The sequence below is a fragment of the Gymnogyps californianus genome, chromosome 19 (assembly GCF_018139145.2).
Source record: "Gymnogyps californianus isolate 813 chromosome 19, ASM1813914v2, whole genome shotgun sequence".
Lineage (NCBI taxonomy): Eukaryota > Metazoa > Chordata > Aves > Accipitriformes > Cathartidae > Gymnogyps > Gymnogyps californianus.
The window spans coordinates 3,965,406-3,983,400 of NC_059489.1; the positions used below are offsets into that span (position 1 = coordinate 3,965,406).

The following is a 17,995-nucleotide window of genomic DNA, read 5'->3' on the forward strand; positions in this document are numbered from 1 at the left end:
CTGGAAGTTGACATGTTCTAGTATACATTGTTATCAGAGGTCAGTACCAAATGTATGTAAAAGTAAAATTTAAAAAAAACACTACAGTGGGCAGCTGAAGAATCATATAGACAGATAGTTCTTGGTACTGGCAGTAGCTGCTTTTAATTTTCTGAATAAGAAAACTTATCTTCAATTTAAAATAAGAACATTCTTACCTACATCAGTGTCTGTTTTCTCCAAGTGCTTTTTCAAAGAGTGAACACCTCAAGTTGACCTTATCTATAGTACTTGTTCTATATAGCTTGAATTTTAGCATTTCAAAGTATATCTTAGCTTTAGATTTGTTTTGACTGTCTGTTTAAAAAAAAAAGTGAGGAACTAAAGTTTTATGAAAGCAACGCTTGTTGAAGATATTACAGGTATAAGCATCTATTGAATTGTACTTCTGATTAGGTGTTCACTTAAAACTGACTTGTTATAAGCTACTTGTGGGACTGAATATTCATCTAAATGAAAGCCTATCTGGGATAGGGGAAAATGGGACAGATTAGCATTATGCTAGATTTCTCAAGGTCTAGTATAAAATGAGTGGTTGGGGACAGAGGCCTTCAGAGAAGATAGACTTACATCAATACATGTTCAGAATAGCAAATAAGATGTTAAAAACTTATTTTTACTAATAATGTGATTGAATATTGATATAATTCAGCATATCAGTATATTGATATACTTTTGTTTTTCATCATACTAAATAAAATGGTAATATATTGAATTACACCAGCAAAAGTCATGTACGCCCTTGCTTCCTAAGACTGACTGACTTTAGTCTACAGCTGAGCCCTAGGTAATTAAGCAACCTGTTATAAATGAAGTAATGATTAGACTGAATACTAAAATTCAATGCTTAATACATGTTATGAAATAATTTGGAGGGCAGGACTGGACAAAAGCAGCTCAATAATTTAAGCAAGAGCATATGTTCACTTGTTATTAATGCCATCCAGCTGTAGGTTCGTAAGTTCTTTCCCTTACCCTTAGAGAAAGGAACCCATCCAGACAACAGCTTGGAACAACTAGGCTATTCATCTTCTCCAAAGTGCCTTTTGAAAGGAGTCTTTCTCTCCATCTGTCTTGAGTATGGGGGCAGTGTAGGGCCTCCTACCTAAAATTCCTCTTCCTGCTGTATTCAATTCACTTATAAATACGCTCATTTAACTATACCAGCAGACTCAAAATAGGAACTTCAAATTCCTAATGGAGATATGTTTTGTTCTTGGGAGTGGACATGGGTAGGTGAGTAGGTTAAGGAGTTATGGTTGATTTCTCTGTACTGAGCTAAACTGTGTGTTGGAAAGAACTAATTTATAGTCCTGGCTCCTGAAAGCTAATATACCTCTCTATGCATCCATTTCTCCACCTATGAAATTAAAATTCTTTATGTCCTAGTCAGTAAGCACTTCCACATCAACAATTGATAAATCTTAAATAAGAGATGGGATTAAGAGACAAGGTATTCTGGTTCACAGTATTCAAAAGCAAATGCTTCTTAGCACCTTTGATCTACTACAGATACACAAAATCCACAGTAGGATGTTAGCACTCATAATGCTGCAGGCTGTGTGAATACTAGTGCAGAAGATACACTAGATATCTTGCTAGATTCTTGATGAATGTATAGATGGCAGAATTCACAGGTGTTTTTTTCCAAGATCACAAAGGGAGATAGTGAAATAGCCTACCTCAAAACATGTATCTGTGTATTCATGTATTTAAAGAGTTACCGTAATCCTTTGCAACTTTGTAAGAGGTTGCAAAAATTAGCCTGACCTAAGCAATCTACAGGTAACTGAAAGATTCAGAAAAGAAATTGAGTATAAAGGTGTAAATGGGGTTGGGCAGTGTTGTCTACTACTGTTGCTGTGTCTGTATTGTACTGTGTCTAGAACATGGCTCTGAGCCTGTGCAGCTGCACCACTGAATATAAAAGAATGCAACTGCATATAAAAGAGATACAGATAAAAAGCTGGATATAAGAGTGCAAATTGGGCTAAACCCTGCTGCCTGGTGCCATTGTGACATTGTTGCATGCTTGACACTGTGGCAGGTTTGTGGGTTTAATGAGGTTCTCAGCCTGAGCAACAAGTTCATGAACAAAAGGCACTTCAAAAATTACTACAGAAGAATGCAAATTAAATTACGCATTGGACATGCAACTGGCATGCTTATGGCATGACCAGTATTGGGTTGTACATCACACAGAAGCATAAGCAAGGACTGAGAAGATGAAAATGCGAACACACTTATGTGCTAACAATAAGACTTTAGACTCTCTGGGATCCCAAAGCTGTGTAGATTTAGCAAAGAAAAGAGGGCTGGTTCTAAGAAATGCAAGACGTTTGCATGCCTTGGGCTGGCTTTCAATTTGCACTGCTTTTGCTCAGGAAACTGATACCCTGAATTCAAGTGGCGGCATTAGAAACCCAACAGTGCAATTGGTTTATGTAGATTTTTAGCCCTTCGGGGGCTCTGGCAAATGGGAAAACAAGAGGGAATACAAAATAGACGAAGCCCATCTCCATTTCGTAGTGAACTGCAAACACAGCAGTTCAGAGAAAGTAGATGGACAAAAATGCAAATGGCGGGGTCCTATGTGATCTCCTGTCTACTTTGCTTTATCACGACCCTGGCTAGGTAATGGTGAGCTGTAAGAGGGTTTTAATTTCTGCGTAATGGGTGAAGATCTAAAACACGGCAAGAGGTGAATATGGCAGTGGTCAAGGGGGCCTGCTCGGTGCTGGGGGAGGGCGGCCGCCGCCTCAGCGCGGCGAAGGAGGGAAACCTCTCCTGAGGGGAGACCTGCTGGCTCTGGTTTTGGCGGGCGCTGCGGCGGGGGGGAAGAGCCCCGTGATGAGCCCCTGCCCGGGGCGGAGGGGAGGGCAGAGCTCGTCGCCTACCTGCGCTCACAGCTGTCCCCTGCAGGGCTGCGCGGCCGGCTGAAGCCGTGGGACTTGGAGCTGAGGGGTGGCAGCCCGGGGGGGCTCCCCTTAGGGCGCGGGTCGAGCTCTGGGAGAGAGGACCGGTAACGGGCGTCGCTATTCAGGTGTGGGGAGACGGTGAGTCCGAGGGGGGCCGGGGGGGGGGGGCGGCGGCCGCGGGGCCGCTTCAGCCGTCGGCGGGAGCGCCTGGCGCCGGGGCTGAGGGGAGCCTCGTGTGGGTGGCGGTGGCGGGGCAGCGCCTCGTGACAGGTGGCGGTGATCTGGGGCGGGGGGAGCACACAGTGTACCGGCGGAGGGGAAAGCGGCGGCGGGGCGGGCAGGGGCCGGGTAGCGCGGCGGGGGCACCGGCGGCCGGGGGGCGCGGAGCCGCCTCAGCGCGCCGGCTCCAACATGGCTCTCGCGGCCGGCGGCGGCGGCGCCCCCTGGCGGCGGCTGGCGGGCGCGGCCGGTCACGTGAGGCGCTCGGGGCCTGCTGCCGCCGCCGCTTCCCCCAGTCAGAGCGGAGCGAGCCGAGGCAGAGACGAAGAAACAAGATGGCGGCCGGTGGCGATCCGGAGCGGGACGCCGGCAATTCGGATTGAGCCCTCGGCCCTCACAGCTCGGCGGCCCCCCTCCCCGGCCCGGATCACTCGCAGGGGGGGAGCTTCCCCGTAGCCGCCTGTCCGGACTCCGAGCGCCCTCCCGAGCCTTCCTTCCCCCTCCCTTCCCCCCTCGGCCAGCGCCCAGAGATGCGGGGCCGGCGAGGCAGGCCGCCCAAGCAGCAGCAGCCGGCGGCGGCGGCCACCGCTCAGGCGAGCTCCCCGGCTCCGCCCGCCCCGGCGGGCCCCATCGGGGGGCTGAGGTCCCGGCAGCGGGGCAGCAGCCGCGGCAGGTGGGCGACCTCGGCCCAGGCGGAGACGGCGGGGCCCAAGCAGAAGGGAGCCGGGGCTGCCCAGGCCTCTTCCCCCGCCACCGCCTCCCCCAGGGGGGGCAGCAAGAGGAAGGGAGGCAGCGGCAGCAGCAGCACCCCTGGTGGGGGAGGCAGCAGCGGTAAGGGTAGGGGCAGGGCTGGGGCTGGAGGAGCAGGGGGAGGAGGCGGAGGAGGCAGCTGCAACAGCCAAGGCAGGGCTGCCTCGTCCAGGAGGAGCATCAGCAAAGTGGTGTACGATGATCATGAGAGTGAAGAGGAGGAGGAGAGCATGGTGTCCGAGGAGGAAGAGGAGGGAGACCCCGAGGATAACCAGGACTCCGAGGAGGAAGAGGAGGAGGAGATAATGGAGGAGGAGGACGACGACGACTCTGACTACCCTGAAGAGATGGAGGATGAAGACGATGCCAGTTATTGCACTGAGAGCAGCTTCAGGAGCCACAGCACCTACAGCAGCACCCCAGGTAGAGAGTCAGTGGGATGAACTAAAACAAGTCGAGGGCACCCCACATGCTCCCTCTAGGTTTGCAAATACAGTCCGCACGCATTCTTCCTCCCATGTGTGTATGTAAGGGATGCCTGCAAGCACTCACAGGGAGAGAGGGGTATGCAAATTAACGACTGGCAACCCCACGGATGCAGGGAACATTAGAAGATGCTTACAAACACATGCACTGAGAGGAGGGAGGGAGGGAGGGCAGTACATGCTGTAACAAGGGGATGCTTTGCAAATATGCATGGAGATTCTGGTGACTGCAGAAATGCATGATACACCAGAACATGCTGCAAACAATGTCAAAAGTGAATGGAGCATTCACTTAATATTTAAAAACAGGGGAAACGAGGTGCATGCCTTGCAAAGAGGTCCTTTCAGATATATACAGGAAAGGATGGCTTGTGCTTGCAAATATAACTTGATGTTGAAAGGAAGCACATGCAACTTGAAGTGGCCTGGAAAAAAAAAAAAAGCAACCATAAACACTGAAAATTTTCTGGCTTTTGAAATCAGAGGTATAACTGGATCCAGCATTTACTGGCTTTTAGACAAAACTAGCTTTCCAAGGAGGGAAATGAGGTGCATTGTTCAAAATGGAGATTGCATTGTTATAGTTTGGGGAAAAGTGCACAGGGCCTCATTGCAAGGGTGTAAACCTAGTTTTAGTTAAACACAAAGATTAAAAGGTGGAGGTTGAGTCAAAAGTCTTGGTTTTAAATACTGCATTTATTTTAAGAGATGGCAACCTTAAAACTCATGTTGGGGTTAAAACTTGTTAAACATCATTGTGATTATTTTTTTTTTTAACCTCTAGTGGCAAATTTGGGCTCAAATATTTAAGGCCTGCACTTCTGTTTGTCCTTAATTAGTTCGTTAACCATGTGGATTTCAAGCTTCAAAAATTCTTTTATCTAAACTTAAGCACTTTGGATTTATTTTAATTCATTCCAGAATGAAGTTCAAGTTTAGGATTTTTTTTTTTTTTTTTAAGTCTCTGAACCAGGAGAGTAATTAAACTTAGGGGTAACCTAGGAGTGTCTCTGAATTGGGCTACAGGATAACAGACACTGCTGTTGTACAAGTATTTGGCCAGTTTGGAAGGGGGGAGGAACAGGTTGTTGGTGTAAATGCATTGCATCTTAATTAAAAAAAGGAGTGTAGTTTTGAGTAGTTAGCTGATGACTTTTAAAAAGGGGGAAGTACAGGCTACTAAATGTGTAATTTGTTTTTATTTTGGTGAGTTAATGGTATCAGCTCATTATGTGACTTCATAATAGTCCTTTAAAAAACTCTGTATGTCTGTCTATATATATTTTTTAATCTATATCCATATGTTCAGGAACCTAAGTGAATCAAAATAACTACATACATTACTAAATGAATTTAATTTAGAGAGAATTTTTTTTTAAGGTGTTAGTTTACCTGTTGCAGGGATGTCCTGCAATCAAATTCAAATTTTTGAATATTTATTCCTTTAAAGGTTGAGGTCTGGCTTCACAGAAGAAAAAAACTCTAAAGTACTCTCTTGAGTTTTAACTCTTCATTTTCTGCTTAGTTGTGGTAACTTTAATTTTTATTACTTTTTTGGGGGGTGCTTTTGTCAGGGAAAGAATATTTTTATGATTTTAATTGGCTAGGTCAGGAAAATATTTTTCACATGAGCATCCAGGTTTAAAATGAGTTCTACAGAGTATGGGTGTATTCAATTTTTGAAATGTACTTCAGTGTTTTGGCAAATAGTAAGATACCTCTGTGTGCATTGTTGTGCAAGCGTAGACAGGTTTTATGTGGTATTTAGGTGTATCAGAAACCATTTTGATAATTTACATGTTTATTTCTCATTTGGTCAGGGTAACTTCAGTTAATTTTTTTAAGATAAGTTTAAGTGTAAGCATTTTCATCCTTACGTGCTTTTTTTTTTTTAATACTGACTGTTTGATAGTTAAAACATCTATGTTGTTATTTTGGCAATTTATTGGCAGTTCTGATTAGTTCAGTATTTGCCTAGAGGTCTCCCTCCCTCCTTCCCTCCCTCCCAGACATGCTGTTGCCCTTTTCCGAAGAAAGTACAAACTTTTCATTTGATCAGCTCAGTCTGTGTCTTGTTTCTGCTGAACAAATATCTACGTTGAGCACTGCTACACAGTGGTGGCACTAATTGAAATCTTAGTCTTATCATAATCCAGGAAGAGATACTTGACATTAGAACAGCATTAATAGGCAAGGAAAAGATTCACCTAACCTCAGTATCTCTTTATCTGACAGCACCCAATGCAGAGAAGAATGTTAAGAACAGGGCAAGCATACAGTGATATGTCTTCAGAATTCCTTCATGGGTTGCAGTGCTCTTTGACTCAGGTGCATGCTGAGCCACAATTGGTCTTTAGCTATGTTTAGATACGGGTTTTTTTCTTTCATATATTTTTCTTCAAACCAGACAAATTGTAGTATACAGTGACAAAGTTCCCGTGGTTAACGGGAGGCTTGAAGGAGTGTCTCCTCCATTGTTTTAAACTGGCCCTTGACAGAATCGTGCGGTGCCCGCTGGGTTTTTTCTACTAGAAGAGATGATGAACGATCGTTCTCTACTTATCTTCCCTCAATCACGTGCAGCCTGAATTACTACCACTTTCAGGATGTAGTCTTGGGGGCTGAAGAGTTTATTTTTTGAGAGCAGGGCATTGAAAAATTGCAATCCCAATCAAACTCTCCTACCAACCAAGATTTTACACGTAAATCACATCCCACTTAAATGGGTGACAGACTTCTTACAGGTTTTTCAAACTTACGTTGAACAATGAATTAAAAGATCACAGTGCGATGTCTCTAGCCAAGAAAGGCTCAATTTTTGTGCTCTGCTGGGGAGTTTACGATATATCTTGAACTTGGATGTAGGAGTACTTTTTTACTATATTATTAAAGTATTTAAAGAAGCAAAATCTTAGGAATGGTAAAATGCCTTTGATACAATGCTTAATAATGGTACAGTAAAAGCTTATGGTGTGAATGCATATGACATTTATTATTGCTTTTTGTTCTGCTGGATGGACTTTTGGTAGCAGTATTTTGTGTGTGTTTAATGTCCCTTCTCTCTTATCCCTTTGTATCCCGAGAAGGTAGATGTACTTTTAGGATAGGTATCCTATATATCGTGTATCACTAAACATTTTTGCCATTACCTGTCCGCTGTAAGTTATACTTTAGGCTTGTCACAATTGCATTATAGATATCAAGTATTTTCCGTATGTTGCAGAATTCTAAAAGAAGGATTTAATCAGGATGCCTAGAAGTCCTTCATTTTTTCTGTTTCTTGTTTTTCTTCGTCAAAAACTTGGAAAACCAGCTTTAGGAAGAGCTATACATCTAGATTTTGACTGAGATAATAATCATCAGTCTAACAAGTAAATGCACAACAGTGGACTTGTGAGCCAGAAGATTTGTCTTAAAATACATGAAATAAAATTTTTAGATTGATTTTGCTAGTCTGTGAGCATTTACAGTGATTGACCATCACTTCTGTTAACCAGTTACTTCACCAGTGTGCTTTTATCTTCAGAGTGAAAGAATTTAACTGGAAATGAGGTGCTGCATTTTGTGCATCTGTAGTAATTTTATATCTTAACACGTTTTCTTGCTCTTGAATTGTTTAAATGGAGACATTGAGATACAACAGTAAGATATGCAGCCTCTTTTGTCTGTCATGTGAGAAGATTTACCAGCCTCCCAAACATCTTACCTAGGGTACTGTGTTCTCTAAATTAAATCTGGCATGCTCTTATTTTACCATTTAGTAATCTGAACTTTGATTTGTACTCTAGAGGAACTATCACTAGTTCATCATGCCAGTCATGAAAAATGTAGAAGACGAGTCCTAGCAAAGAAATTGTGTAGAATGCCAAACGAGTAAATCTGTGGCTGATTCTGTTGTATTGACATGCAAATTTGCAGTTTATCTGAAGAGAGCATTTGTCACTTCAGTCATCTTTCTAAGAAGCTCTGTGCAGCAAATACCGTACCATTATCAAAGTATGTATGTTGTAAAAGGTAGAATAATTTGATGTACTGCAGATGAGTTTATTGTGCAAACTTTTTTTTGTAGGTCTGCAGTAAAATTCCATAGCTGACCATTGTATTGCATAGAACTGGTGTAAGGTACATAAATGTAGATTTTAGTAGATTGGGGCCGGCTCTCAGGGCTCACTAACTTCTGAAATTAGTTACAACTTATTCTGAGTGTATCCCAACGAAGCAATTGTCTTTTAGGATGTTCCTGACGTTATGTTAGTGCTACCGCCCCCCGCCCGGGTTCTAGGCACAAAAGGGTTGTGCCTCTGAGTACTTCTCAGAATAACAATGTGGGATCTCGTTTGCTACTTGTCTTGCATTAGTTATCTAAATGTTAAAATGATGCCTTAGAATATAGGGGGTTTGTATTCCTGGCTCCTACTGATGGCCATAACATTGAGAAATTAAATTCTTAGTGTAAAATCAGTAGAGAACCCTAGTTTGATTAGAATTGTACTACTGACAGCTGTACAAACTGAAAAAATAAACAGCCAAAAGTTTTAAAGTTTTAAAACAATTTTTAAAGAACATAAAGACCTAGTTTTGTACAACACAAGGCAGTAGTCAGACTCAGCTTAGGAGCACGTGTTGAGAATTTCTGTGATACGAGTGCTCTCAGGAAGATGCTCTCAGGATCTAGTCTAGTAACTGGTTATTTTTTCATTTGTGCTTCAACTTCCAAAGCTTTTGTGGTGCTTGGAATGTCTCACTTTTAATGTCGGTTTAGATTTTAAGTTTAATCTGGTTTGTGGTTGGTTTTTTTCTTTTTCCAGGCAAAATAAATAAATTTGGGTTAGGTACGATTGTTGCAGAGCAATATTCAAATTGGAGCTGCACTTTCAAGTAGTTACAAATGCATCTTTCAGAAAATTTTTCTGGAAGAGATCATTTGACTTGTGAATATTAGAAACATGTTGATTGTCATGTTGGCATTTTTTAAAGGGAAAAAAGTGTTTTGTGTAAGTCAAAGTCTTTAATTTTGGCCCATCCCAAGAAAAAGATTTAGATTTTTCTATTTTGGTTCTGCTTTTCATAATATATTCTTATTTTATGTTAAACTGATTCATTTTACTGCTTTTTCTTCTTTGGTGTAAGCTGAGCAAATGCTCTCCTAAGAGGTTGACTTTTAATTAAGGAACCAGTTTGGATACTGCTGTGACAAACATGTAGCTTTATTCAGTTTATGCATTCTGCTGTGGGAAAAAAAGAAAAAAAGAAAAGAAAAAACACAAAAAATGTTCTCTTATGCATTTTCATCAACTGTTTTCAGTTGTCTCAGTGATATCTAACAAGAACTTGTGTGTTGCTGTACATTCTCATTTGAAACTTGCCTGGTGCAAAGTAGTAATGTGGGACAGCAAACGTCTGATTCTTCTATGTTTATTAAAACCAAAAAAAAATAGGACAGTCTTAGTGAGTTTAGGAGGGTAGTGAAAAGCCAAAATTTCCAGGAGGAAGGGAAACGTAGGAGAGGGCATCTTCTCTAAGGAGTACTCGTGCTTCCAGGACATCATATAACTGCCAATTGGTCTTTAAGTTGAGAAGTTTCTGTAGTGACTCATGATCTGGAAAACAAAACCAACCCAGTTCTATTTTACTAAAGATGAACTTTATGTAAGAGTAGGGTAGTTTTACTTGACGTGTGGAACTTGAAGCCAAAAATTAATCTCTTATTGGGGGCAAATTCAGTCTTTTTCACTTGCTGGAGTCAATTTTGTGAAGTGGGCTGGGGGGGGGTGGTGTTCTATATTTCCTTCCCCCCCCTCCTGTGACAGATTACTGAAGTATCTGAAACTCGTTGGTCTGTCTTTTCTCTCCCCTATACTCTGTCAAGTTTATCCTCTCCACTGCAACAGTGAACGGGAACTCTAAGCTGGAGTCTTTGTGCCCAAGTGCTGAGAAATTATGAGGAAGGGAAAGTTTTTAGAGAAGAGAAATGAGACCAGTTGCGAGCTTTCTAATCAAGAAATGCTGGAACCAGTGTTTATTTTTTAGGTCATACCAGTGCAGCTACCACTCTCTCCCTGTTTAAACAAGACAGTAGTTCTGGCAGAATATTTGTAATGTAGGACCTCCATCCACCAGTCCATTGCTTGAAATATGTTGGGCTGAAAGGCTATGTTTACTAGTACTGTACATCTGGAGTGAAGGGATATGTAACATAAGTGAGACAAGGCAAAACTGGATTTTGTTATTTTTGTTAGGCTACATGTGTATGGTAATTGGAATACAACTAAAGCACAAAGCACGAAAGTCATATTTAGTCATAGAACCTTTCTGTATTCTGGACACTGATGTAAATACGTTCATTCAGATACTCTGTTTTAAAACTGTCTACATAAACCAGAAGATATGTTAAAGACAGTTAAAGTATTTTTAAGTTCCATATCCTCCTGTAGTAAAGAGTTAAAGAATAGATGTGCTTTTCCCTTTTCTTCTTTCAGTCTGTGAATGAAAAGGGAGACAAGCTTTTTGGTCCTTTTAAACTCCATTTCTAAATTTTGAAAGGGTCAGCATTTGAACCAAATAGGTTAAATAGATGCAAATTTAAAAAAAAAATAAATAAAGCAAGAGTTTGGGTTTTTTAAGTGCTTCAGTAAATTCTGGTTTTGGGTGCTCAGCCTGTTACTTCAGTTCAGTAACTTAATTTTATTTCAAATATCATTAGTGTGTTTTGCTTAAATATTTGTAATATAAATTATTTTAATAGATTATGGTAAGCGTAGACTATAATTATCAATATCTATAATTAAATGTGCCATGTGAATAAAATTGTTTACTCTTTAATCTTAATTACAGGCAGCTCTTCAACTAGAGAATTCAAAATAGGGAGAGGCAGCCATTGCAGACTACTTCATCACTTTTGGAGACAACTAGTGAAAGAATGTGATTTAAAAGAAGCGTGTGCTAGATAGCAGTATAATGCTGAGACACTCAAGATGATCTGGATCCTGTAAATAGTCCAGTCGTGGCAGCAGAAGGCTATTGGCAGATCAATTTATCCTTCCAAATAAAGCTATGGAATTTGAATGGCGTAAAGTGGACATTTTCTCTCTTTGTACTGGCTCAAACTTGAAGGTGGAATTTGATTCAGGGATTTGGTTAATATGTGGAAACGATCTTAGAAGTATACAATTTACGTATAATAAAACTTGAGTCCATTTTGGGAAACTTCAGTGTGAGTAAATTGACTTTCTTTAATTGAAAGCAGATACATCTAGATTCAGATTAAAGTCCAGTTAGTCAGGTGGTGGTAATGCTTAAAGGAGAAGTAACTCCTGCTAGTACACCTGCTCTGGAATTCTCTTGATGTTTTTTGTTTTAGACAAAGTAGTACATATTGCATTTTCTGCTTAAAACAAAAAAACCTGCTGCTATGAGAAGAGATTTCCACAAATGGGAAATTATTCAGGGCAAATGATAAAAGTTATTTATCCGAAGTTATTTAAACTATACCAAGATAAATTGAAAAATATTAATGGCAGTAGATGATGTAGTAATACAAAGTTAAGGAAAGACAGCAACAGTGTAATTGTGTTGACTGCTCAATGTGGTCATTGCACTGAATTTGTTATACTGTTTCACTTCCATGTATTATTTTAAATACATATTAATGTAGTGCACATACATAGTGTCCCAAATCAAAATAACTATTTGTTATTGTGTAATCATCAATTTTATAGTCTACACAAGCTTGCACTTCTCAAATATTTAAATTGAAGTCATTAAATTGCTTATTTTTTAATCAATTTAATTAAATTTCAATTAACACTTTTTCTTACAGATGATAGTCAAAATTCCCTGTGGAGGGCAAAATTCATGATGAAAGACAAGAAGTTTAAAAAAAAAAAAAAAGGTTGTTGTCAAATCCCAGAATCTCTAAAATAATTAAAAATAAAATAAAATAGTTCGAACATACAAATGTTTTAAGAGACCAAAGTTTGGTTTTTGTCTGCCAGTGAATGTCAAATTCAAGCATTGGACAATTTGCCTTGTGGAAAAGAGATTTTCCTTGAAAGTGAAGAGCTTGAAAAGTTGGATATGTTTATTGTAGGAAAACTTTTTCAAAATTTGAGGGCTTTTTTTGTGTATGTGAAGAACAGCTAGGTAAACATGAACTGTGATCTTCAAAAAACCTTCACAGAAGTTGAAACTGCTTCGAAGTAGTATGAGCTGTATGGGTTGTCAGCACACTGCAGATAATTAGCAATGAAGAAATTGTTATTATCAGAATCACAAACAAGCCTAGAGTCCTTATTTGGAGTTCAAAACTGCCTTTCTTCAGCTGCCTGAGCTAGTGGCAAGGGAGGGGGTTATCCACCCAACCAGGAGAATACAAAAATTTCAGCTCAAAAGAGAGACTCTAGCACTTTGACATCATTATATCATATTCCATTGGCCTACACTTTTAATTTAAGTTCAACAGCCACTTAGAATGCCTCAAGATTTATGAGCACCTTGGCAGAGAATGTCCATCTTTTTCACTGGAGATTAGACTGCTTGATTTTGTTGGTTTGGTGTTTGGGGTTTTTTTGTTTTTTAAAGGTGTCTGGAGTGTTTCTTGAGATTGCAGTTGATGCATCAGATGGTAATATGTTTAAGCACAAATTGGTTGGAATTTCTGAATTTCCAAATCACACTTTGATTCTCTTCTCGACTTCAAGTTCTGTTCAGCCCTGGTACAGCAAATATCAATAACAAATTGAAAGTGAAATTGGAAAGAAAAAAAAACCAGAACCCATAGATTTGAAATACTATGCCACCAAGCCACTCAAGAAAAGTATGTCTGGGTACCATTTCTTTCTAAAATATTCTGCATCTTTGAATACTTCCCTATTTTAGCTCTGGAAACCAGATTATATGCAGTGCAGAATTGTTCAAAGCAGTTTGGTATCTGAAAAGAGAAATGATTTGAGCTCTTGAGATGTGGTGTGTGATTTACAGTATGGATTGGGAGTGTTGAGTGGTATGATATAGTAAGTGCTGCGTACTGTGAGGCATAACACAAAGTAGTGGACAAATGAGGCATGCGTTTTATAATGCAATATGTTTTTCCTTATTGTCTAAACTAATAGTTTTACAATTACTTTTGAAATTTCTGTGCTTTATACCGAAGCAAACATGAAAATACGTAAATTGATTTAAATAGAAGATGAAGAGTGGTGTGAATAATGCAACCACACAGTTACATTGTACTTGCACCAAAGTACAATTCTTTATTATGGTATTGTGACATACTTTGTGTCCTGATAACACATTTATTCTAGACTTCTAATTGTACCCATATGCTTCCTTTGTAAGAGGAAGTGTTAGAGAACTTTCTTAACTTTTTCAGAAAATACTGGGAATGCCTTGTTTTAAGGTTCTTTTTTTACTTCTGTTAGTTTGATGTAACAAATATACCAGTGTTTATTTCTTGTGAAAGAGACATCAACAAAGATGGTATATGGAGAGTGTGGTTTTTTTCAATGAAGGATGAAAACAATGCATAGGACAATTGTAATTTTGCTCTCGAAGTAGAAAATCTCAACAAATAAGAGGAAATAAGGAATCTTTGCTTCTTTCAGCAGTGTTCCTTCATTCTAGTTTATCTTTGCCTGAAATTACTGGGGGGGAGTTGTCACTTCTGATTAATTTAGGTAAACCAAGGTTATCGTTCTTGCCGCTTTCTTTCTTGAAGGGCTGTTTCTTTTATGGCTTTACTGTGTGACAGACACGTTTTTCTGCTACAATTGCAAACACTGAAAAGAATCCTAGTTTATAGCTCTGCCAGCTTTTTGTGATATTTGGACTCTGAAGACCATTAGTGATTTCAGAATATCTGTTCTGCATTGTTGTTGTCTTGCATGACCACCTACTAGGACTGATATTGAAGGAAGCTTCAGGACCCTAAAGTATTTTAATCTGTGAGTGTGCGCGTGTGTTTTGCTTTGGGGTCTTTTAATTAAGCCAACTCTGGTTTATGCATATATGATTTTGGATCATGATGATAGAGAAGTTGGGTTTAATCTAGATATTTCTTGCTGTAAGAATGCTTGCTTTGTGCCTGGCTGTGAAACTCCTGTGTTTTTGTGCGTTTGCCATGATTAAACATTTTCCACTGATTTGTGCAGAAGCATATTGGAAGACAGTCATACAAGCATTCTTTCATTTTCCACAGTCAGAACTCAAACTTAACTAAACTTGGAAATTTATTTTTATACGCAGATGATGTTGACCCATTACTTCTGTAATGGAAACATCTGGCAGTTCATCTTCTATATTGTTTCAGAGTGTCTAATCTGTTGCATAAGATTTCATTCTTTAAAGTTTGAGAGGGAGAGATGTATCTGGTGTCATCTTGCCATACTAGCTCAATGATTGATTCATTTTCCTTCTGGAATCATTTGGCAAACTGTCTATTATGCATCAAGATGTTTCTTAAAGGTAGCTTTTCTTTTTGGTAACTTTTTTTTCCCTTTTCAATGCATTAAAGTTTTAAGGATGGTGTTTTCAGATTCAGTAGGATCCGTCTTTGGGTATCTGCCTGCCTTAGCAGGACTTCCCCCCCCACCCGCCTTAGACTTATTTCCTGTATTTATGGGAGTATTGGAGGGAGTAGGGTAGGTTGAACAAATGCCACAGAGAACCATTTCCTCTTAATGGTAACATCCAAGCTGACTGGAACTTACTTTAGCTCTTCATTTTCTTGAACCAGTTGCAGGGGGGGGAGGAGGGGGTGGTGCTGTTATGCACAGAATTTGATCAAAAAATTATTAATGTGAAGTTTAAAATTCCAGAATACTGGTTGTGTCTCTCTTCAGTCTCAGATCACACAATGCATAATATATGTCACTTTTTATTGAAGTGTGCATATTAAATTGCTGTTATGGACAGCTTCAATTTTCCTTTGGATTTTCTCTGTGAATAAAATGCATCCTGCCGACCACTTCTCTGTGTAGAATTGGTAATTATGAAATTTAGTTGTTGACCAGAGTCTTAATATGCTTACCAGAGGACCTAAAAACACTTTTCATCTCAGTTCTTGGTTTTAAACCAAGATGATGGTTTTATGATTAGTTTATGAGATTGTCTAAACTTGATTGTTTTTTTTTTTTAAAAAAAAGGAAGGAGGTTTAATGGGTGCATCCTAATACTTTAACTGATAGCTGCAAAATAGTTGCATGTAGCTGGATACTTTTTTGTTATTTTGATAGAAGATTGAAATATTTCATCTGTCTGGTAGTGCCATGTACAGAAACGTTCCTCTTTTGTTTTTCCTTCTGCTTGGCATCAAGGATAGTGGAATTAAAGGGAAGAAAGTGTAGCATCTCATCTGAAATAGCGTCTGAGACTGAATTAATTATGCTCAGTGTCTTTTCTTTTACGTAGTGAAACAGGTCTTCAGATTAGCTTTTTGTATTAGGCTTTGTCCTTCCATAATTCTACTTCCTTCTCATTCTGTGGATATGTCTCCTGTTTTATTGAAGCATGGGGGTGGTTTGGTTGGTTGGGGGGTTTTTTGTTTGTTTTGAAAAATTGCGAGTTCCTGAAACATTTTCATAAAACATCACATTTAACTTTTGCTTCTGGCTTGTAGGTATCCAGGAGAAATGTTCTAGTTAGAAAGCAGTGGACAAAGTGATATAGGTTCTCTTTTGTATTTTAATTTGGTTGAAATTGATGTCCTAAGACATTTGCTTGAAATGATCTTTCCTGTATACTATTGCTGGATAGGAGAATAGCTTGCAACGTTTTAATACAAAAGATCTGTTGTTTGAAGCTTGATGCTTCAAGTTTAAAGTTAAAATTCCAAGAAGGAATGATAAACTAGTCATGCTGAATAAAAATGAGAAAAATTTCTAAATTAATATTTTGGCTGAGGGAAATGTCTGTCTTTTTAACTAATTTAAACAATTAAAATTCTAGATGTCATTTTAAAGATTCAGTAGATGTATATTATATGGGAAATGCAGCTGCTCTAAGGGTCTAAAGCAAAACTTCAGATATCTTGTGTATTTTATTTTCATACTGTTAATTAAAGTATAAGATTATTAGCTGAATTGTCACATTTATGTAACTGTGAAGATGTGAATCCTTAATTTGCAATAGTTTAGAAAGTTTGACACAATCATTGATGATAGATGTTTAAACATGTTGACCTGTGAATGGCAAAATTCTTATTGTTGTTTTTTATTCCAGGTAGGAGAAGACAAAGAGTGCATCGTCCTCGTTCTCCAATACTGGAAGAAAAAGATATCCCACCCTTGGAGTTTCCTAAATCCTCAGAGGACTTAATGGTGCCTAGTGAGCATATAATGAATGTTATTGCCATCTATGAGGTACTAAGGAACTTTGGCACTGTTTTACGCCTCTCTCCTTTTCGTTTTGAGGACTTCTGTGCTGCTCTGGTAAGTCAAGAGCAGTGCACACTTATGGCAGAGATGCATATAGTGCTTTTAAAAGCAGTTTTACGTGAAGAAGACACTTCAAATACTACCTTTGGACCTGCTGACCTCAAAGATAGCGTTAATTCCACTTTGTATTTCATAGATGGAATGACGTGGCCAGAGGTTCTGCGGGTATATTGTGAGAGTGACAAGGAATACCATCATGTTCTTCCTTACCAAGAGACAGAGGACTATCCTTATGGACCAGTAGAGAATAAAATCAAAGTTCTGCAGTTCTTAGTGGATCAGTTTCTTACAACAAACATTGCACGTGAAGAGTTAATGTCAGAAGGTGTTATTCAGTATGATGATCATTGTAGGGTTTGTCACAAACTTGGGGATTTGCTTTGCTGTGAAACTTGTTCAGCTGTGTACCATTTGGAGTGCGTGAAACCACCTCTTGAAGAGGTACCTGAAGATGAATGGCAGTGTGAGGTCTGCGTGGCACATAAGGTGCCTGGAGTAACTGACTGTGTTGCTGAAATCCAAAAAAATAAACCATACATTCGACATGAACCTATTGGATATGACAGGCATAGACGAAAATACTGGTTCCTGAACAGAAGAATTATTATGTAAGTAAACTAATCATTTAGTATTTTCTGAACAATAATACTGTATTGAATGTAGTTTTAATATATTCTGTAAGTTGCTGTTGCCATCTTAAAATTGTTCTTTCTTTAGATAAGACCACTGCTTGCTGTTTTCTAAGTAGATTTCTAAAGACCATGTAATTAATCCATCAATTTTCTCCAAAATAAATATTCTCATAGTCTATATATAAAAAGGGGAAAAAAAACCCAGGGCCTCCGGCTTAATATTAATGTGCCTGAAACACATGAATGTGAGGAAAAGAAAGGGAATTTTAATGAGAACTCTCCAGTTTCTTGTAAAAGTTACTGAAAAGTAGTTGAACTCTCTTCGTGATCACATGGTATATAGGACACTAGTTTTGGTATACTTTCACCTGCTTAGATAGTATTTGGCTGTTAGATACTGTTACTGGTTTGATGGTCTGCCTTTGAAGCTAAGACTTTCAGAGGTACTCGAAGGTATTCACCATATCTGTTAAATAGAAATGCAGAAAATGTTGTATGTGAACACTTCTGTAGTGTAAACA

The 17,995-nt window shown here is 39.3% G+C and overlaps 1 protein-coding gene across 6 annotated transcripts in view; it reads left to right on the plus strand.

The window, feature by feature from the left end:
* The first annotated feature begins 3,588 nt into the window (after positions 1-3,588).
* The window catches only part of BPTF (bromodomain PHD finger transcription factor), a 58,988-nt gene continuing 44,581 nt past the window's right edge, over positions 3,589-17,995 (plus strand). For 4 of the 6 annotated variants that reach the window (XM_050908579.1, XM_050908581.1, XM_050908582.1 and 1 more), the window contains exons 1-2: positions 3,589-4,349; positions 16,628-17,450. In XM_050908579.1, coding sequence (XP_050764536.1) covers positions 3,707-4,349; positions 16,628-17,450 — 1,466 coding nt within the window. In that variant the 5' untranslated portion in view covers positions 3,589-3,706. The remainder of the gene's footprint in view (positions 4,350-16,627; positions 17,451-17,995) is intronic. The other 2 variants (XM_050908583.1, XM_050908584.1) reach the window with 1 other exon arrangement.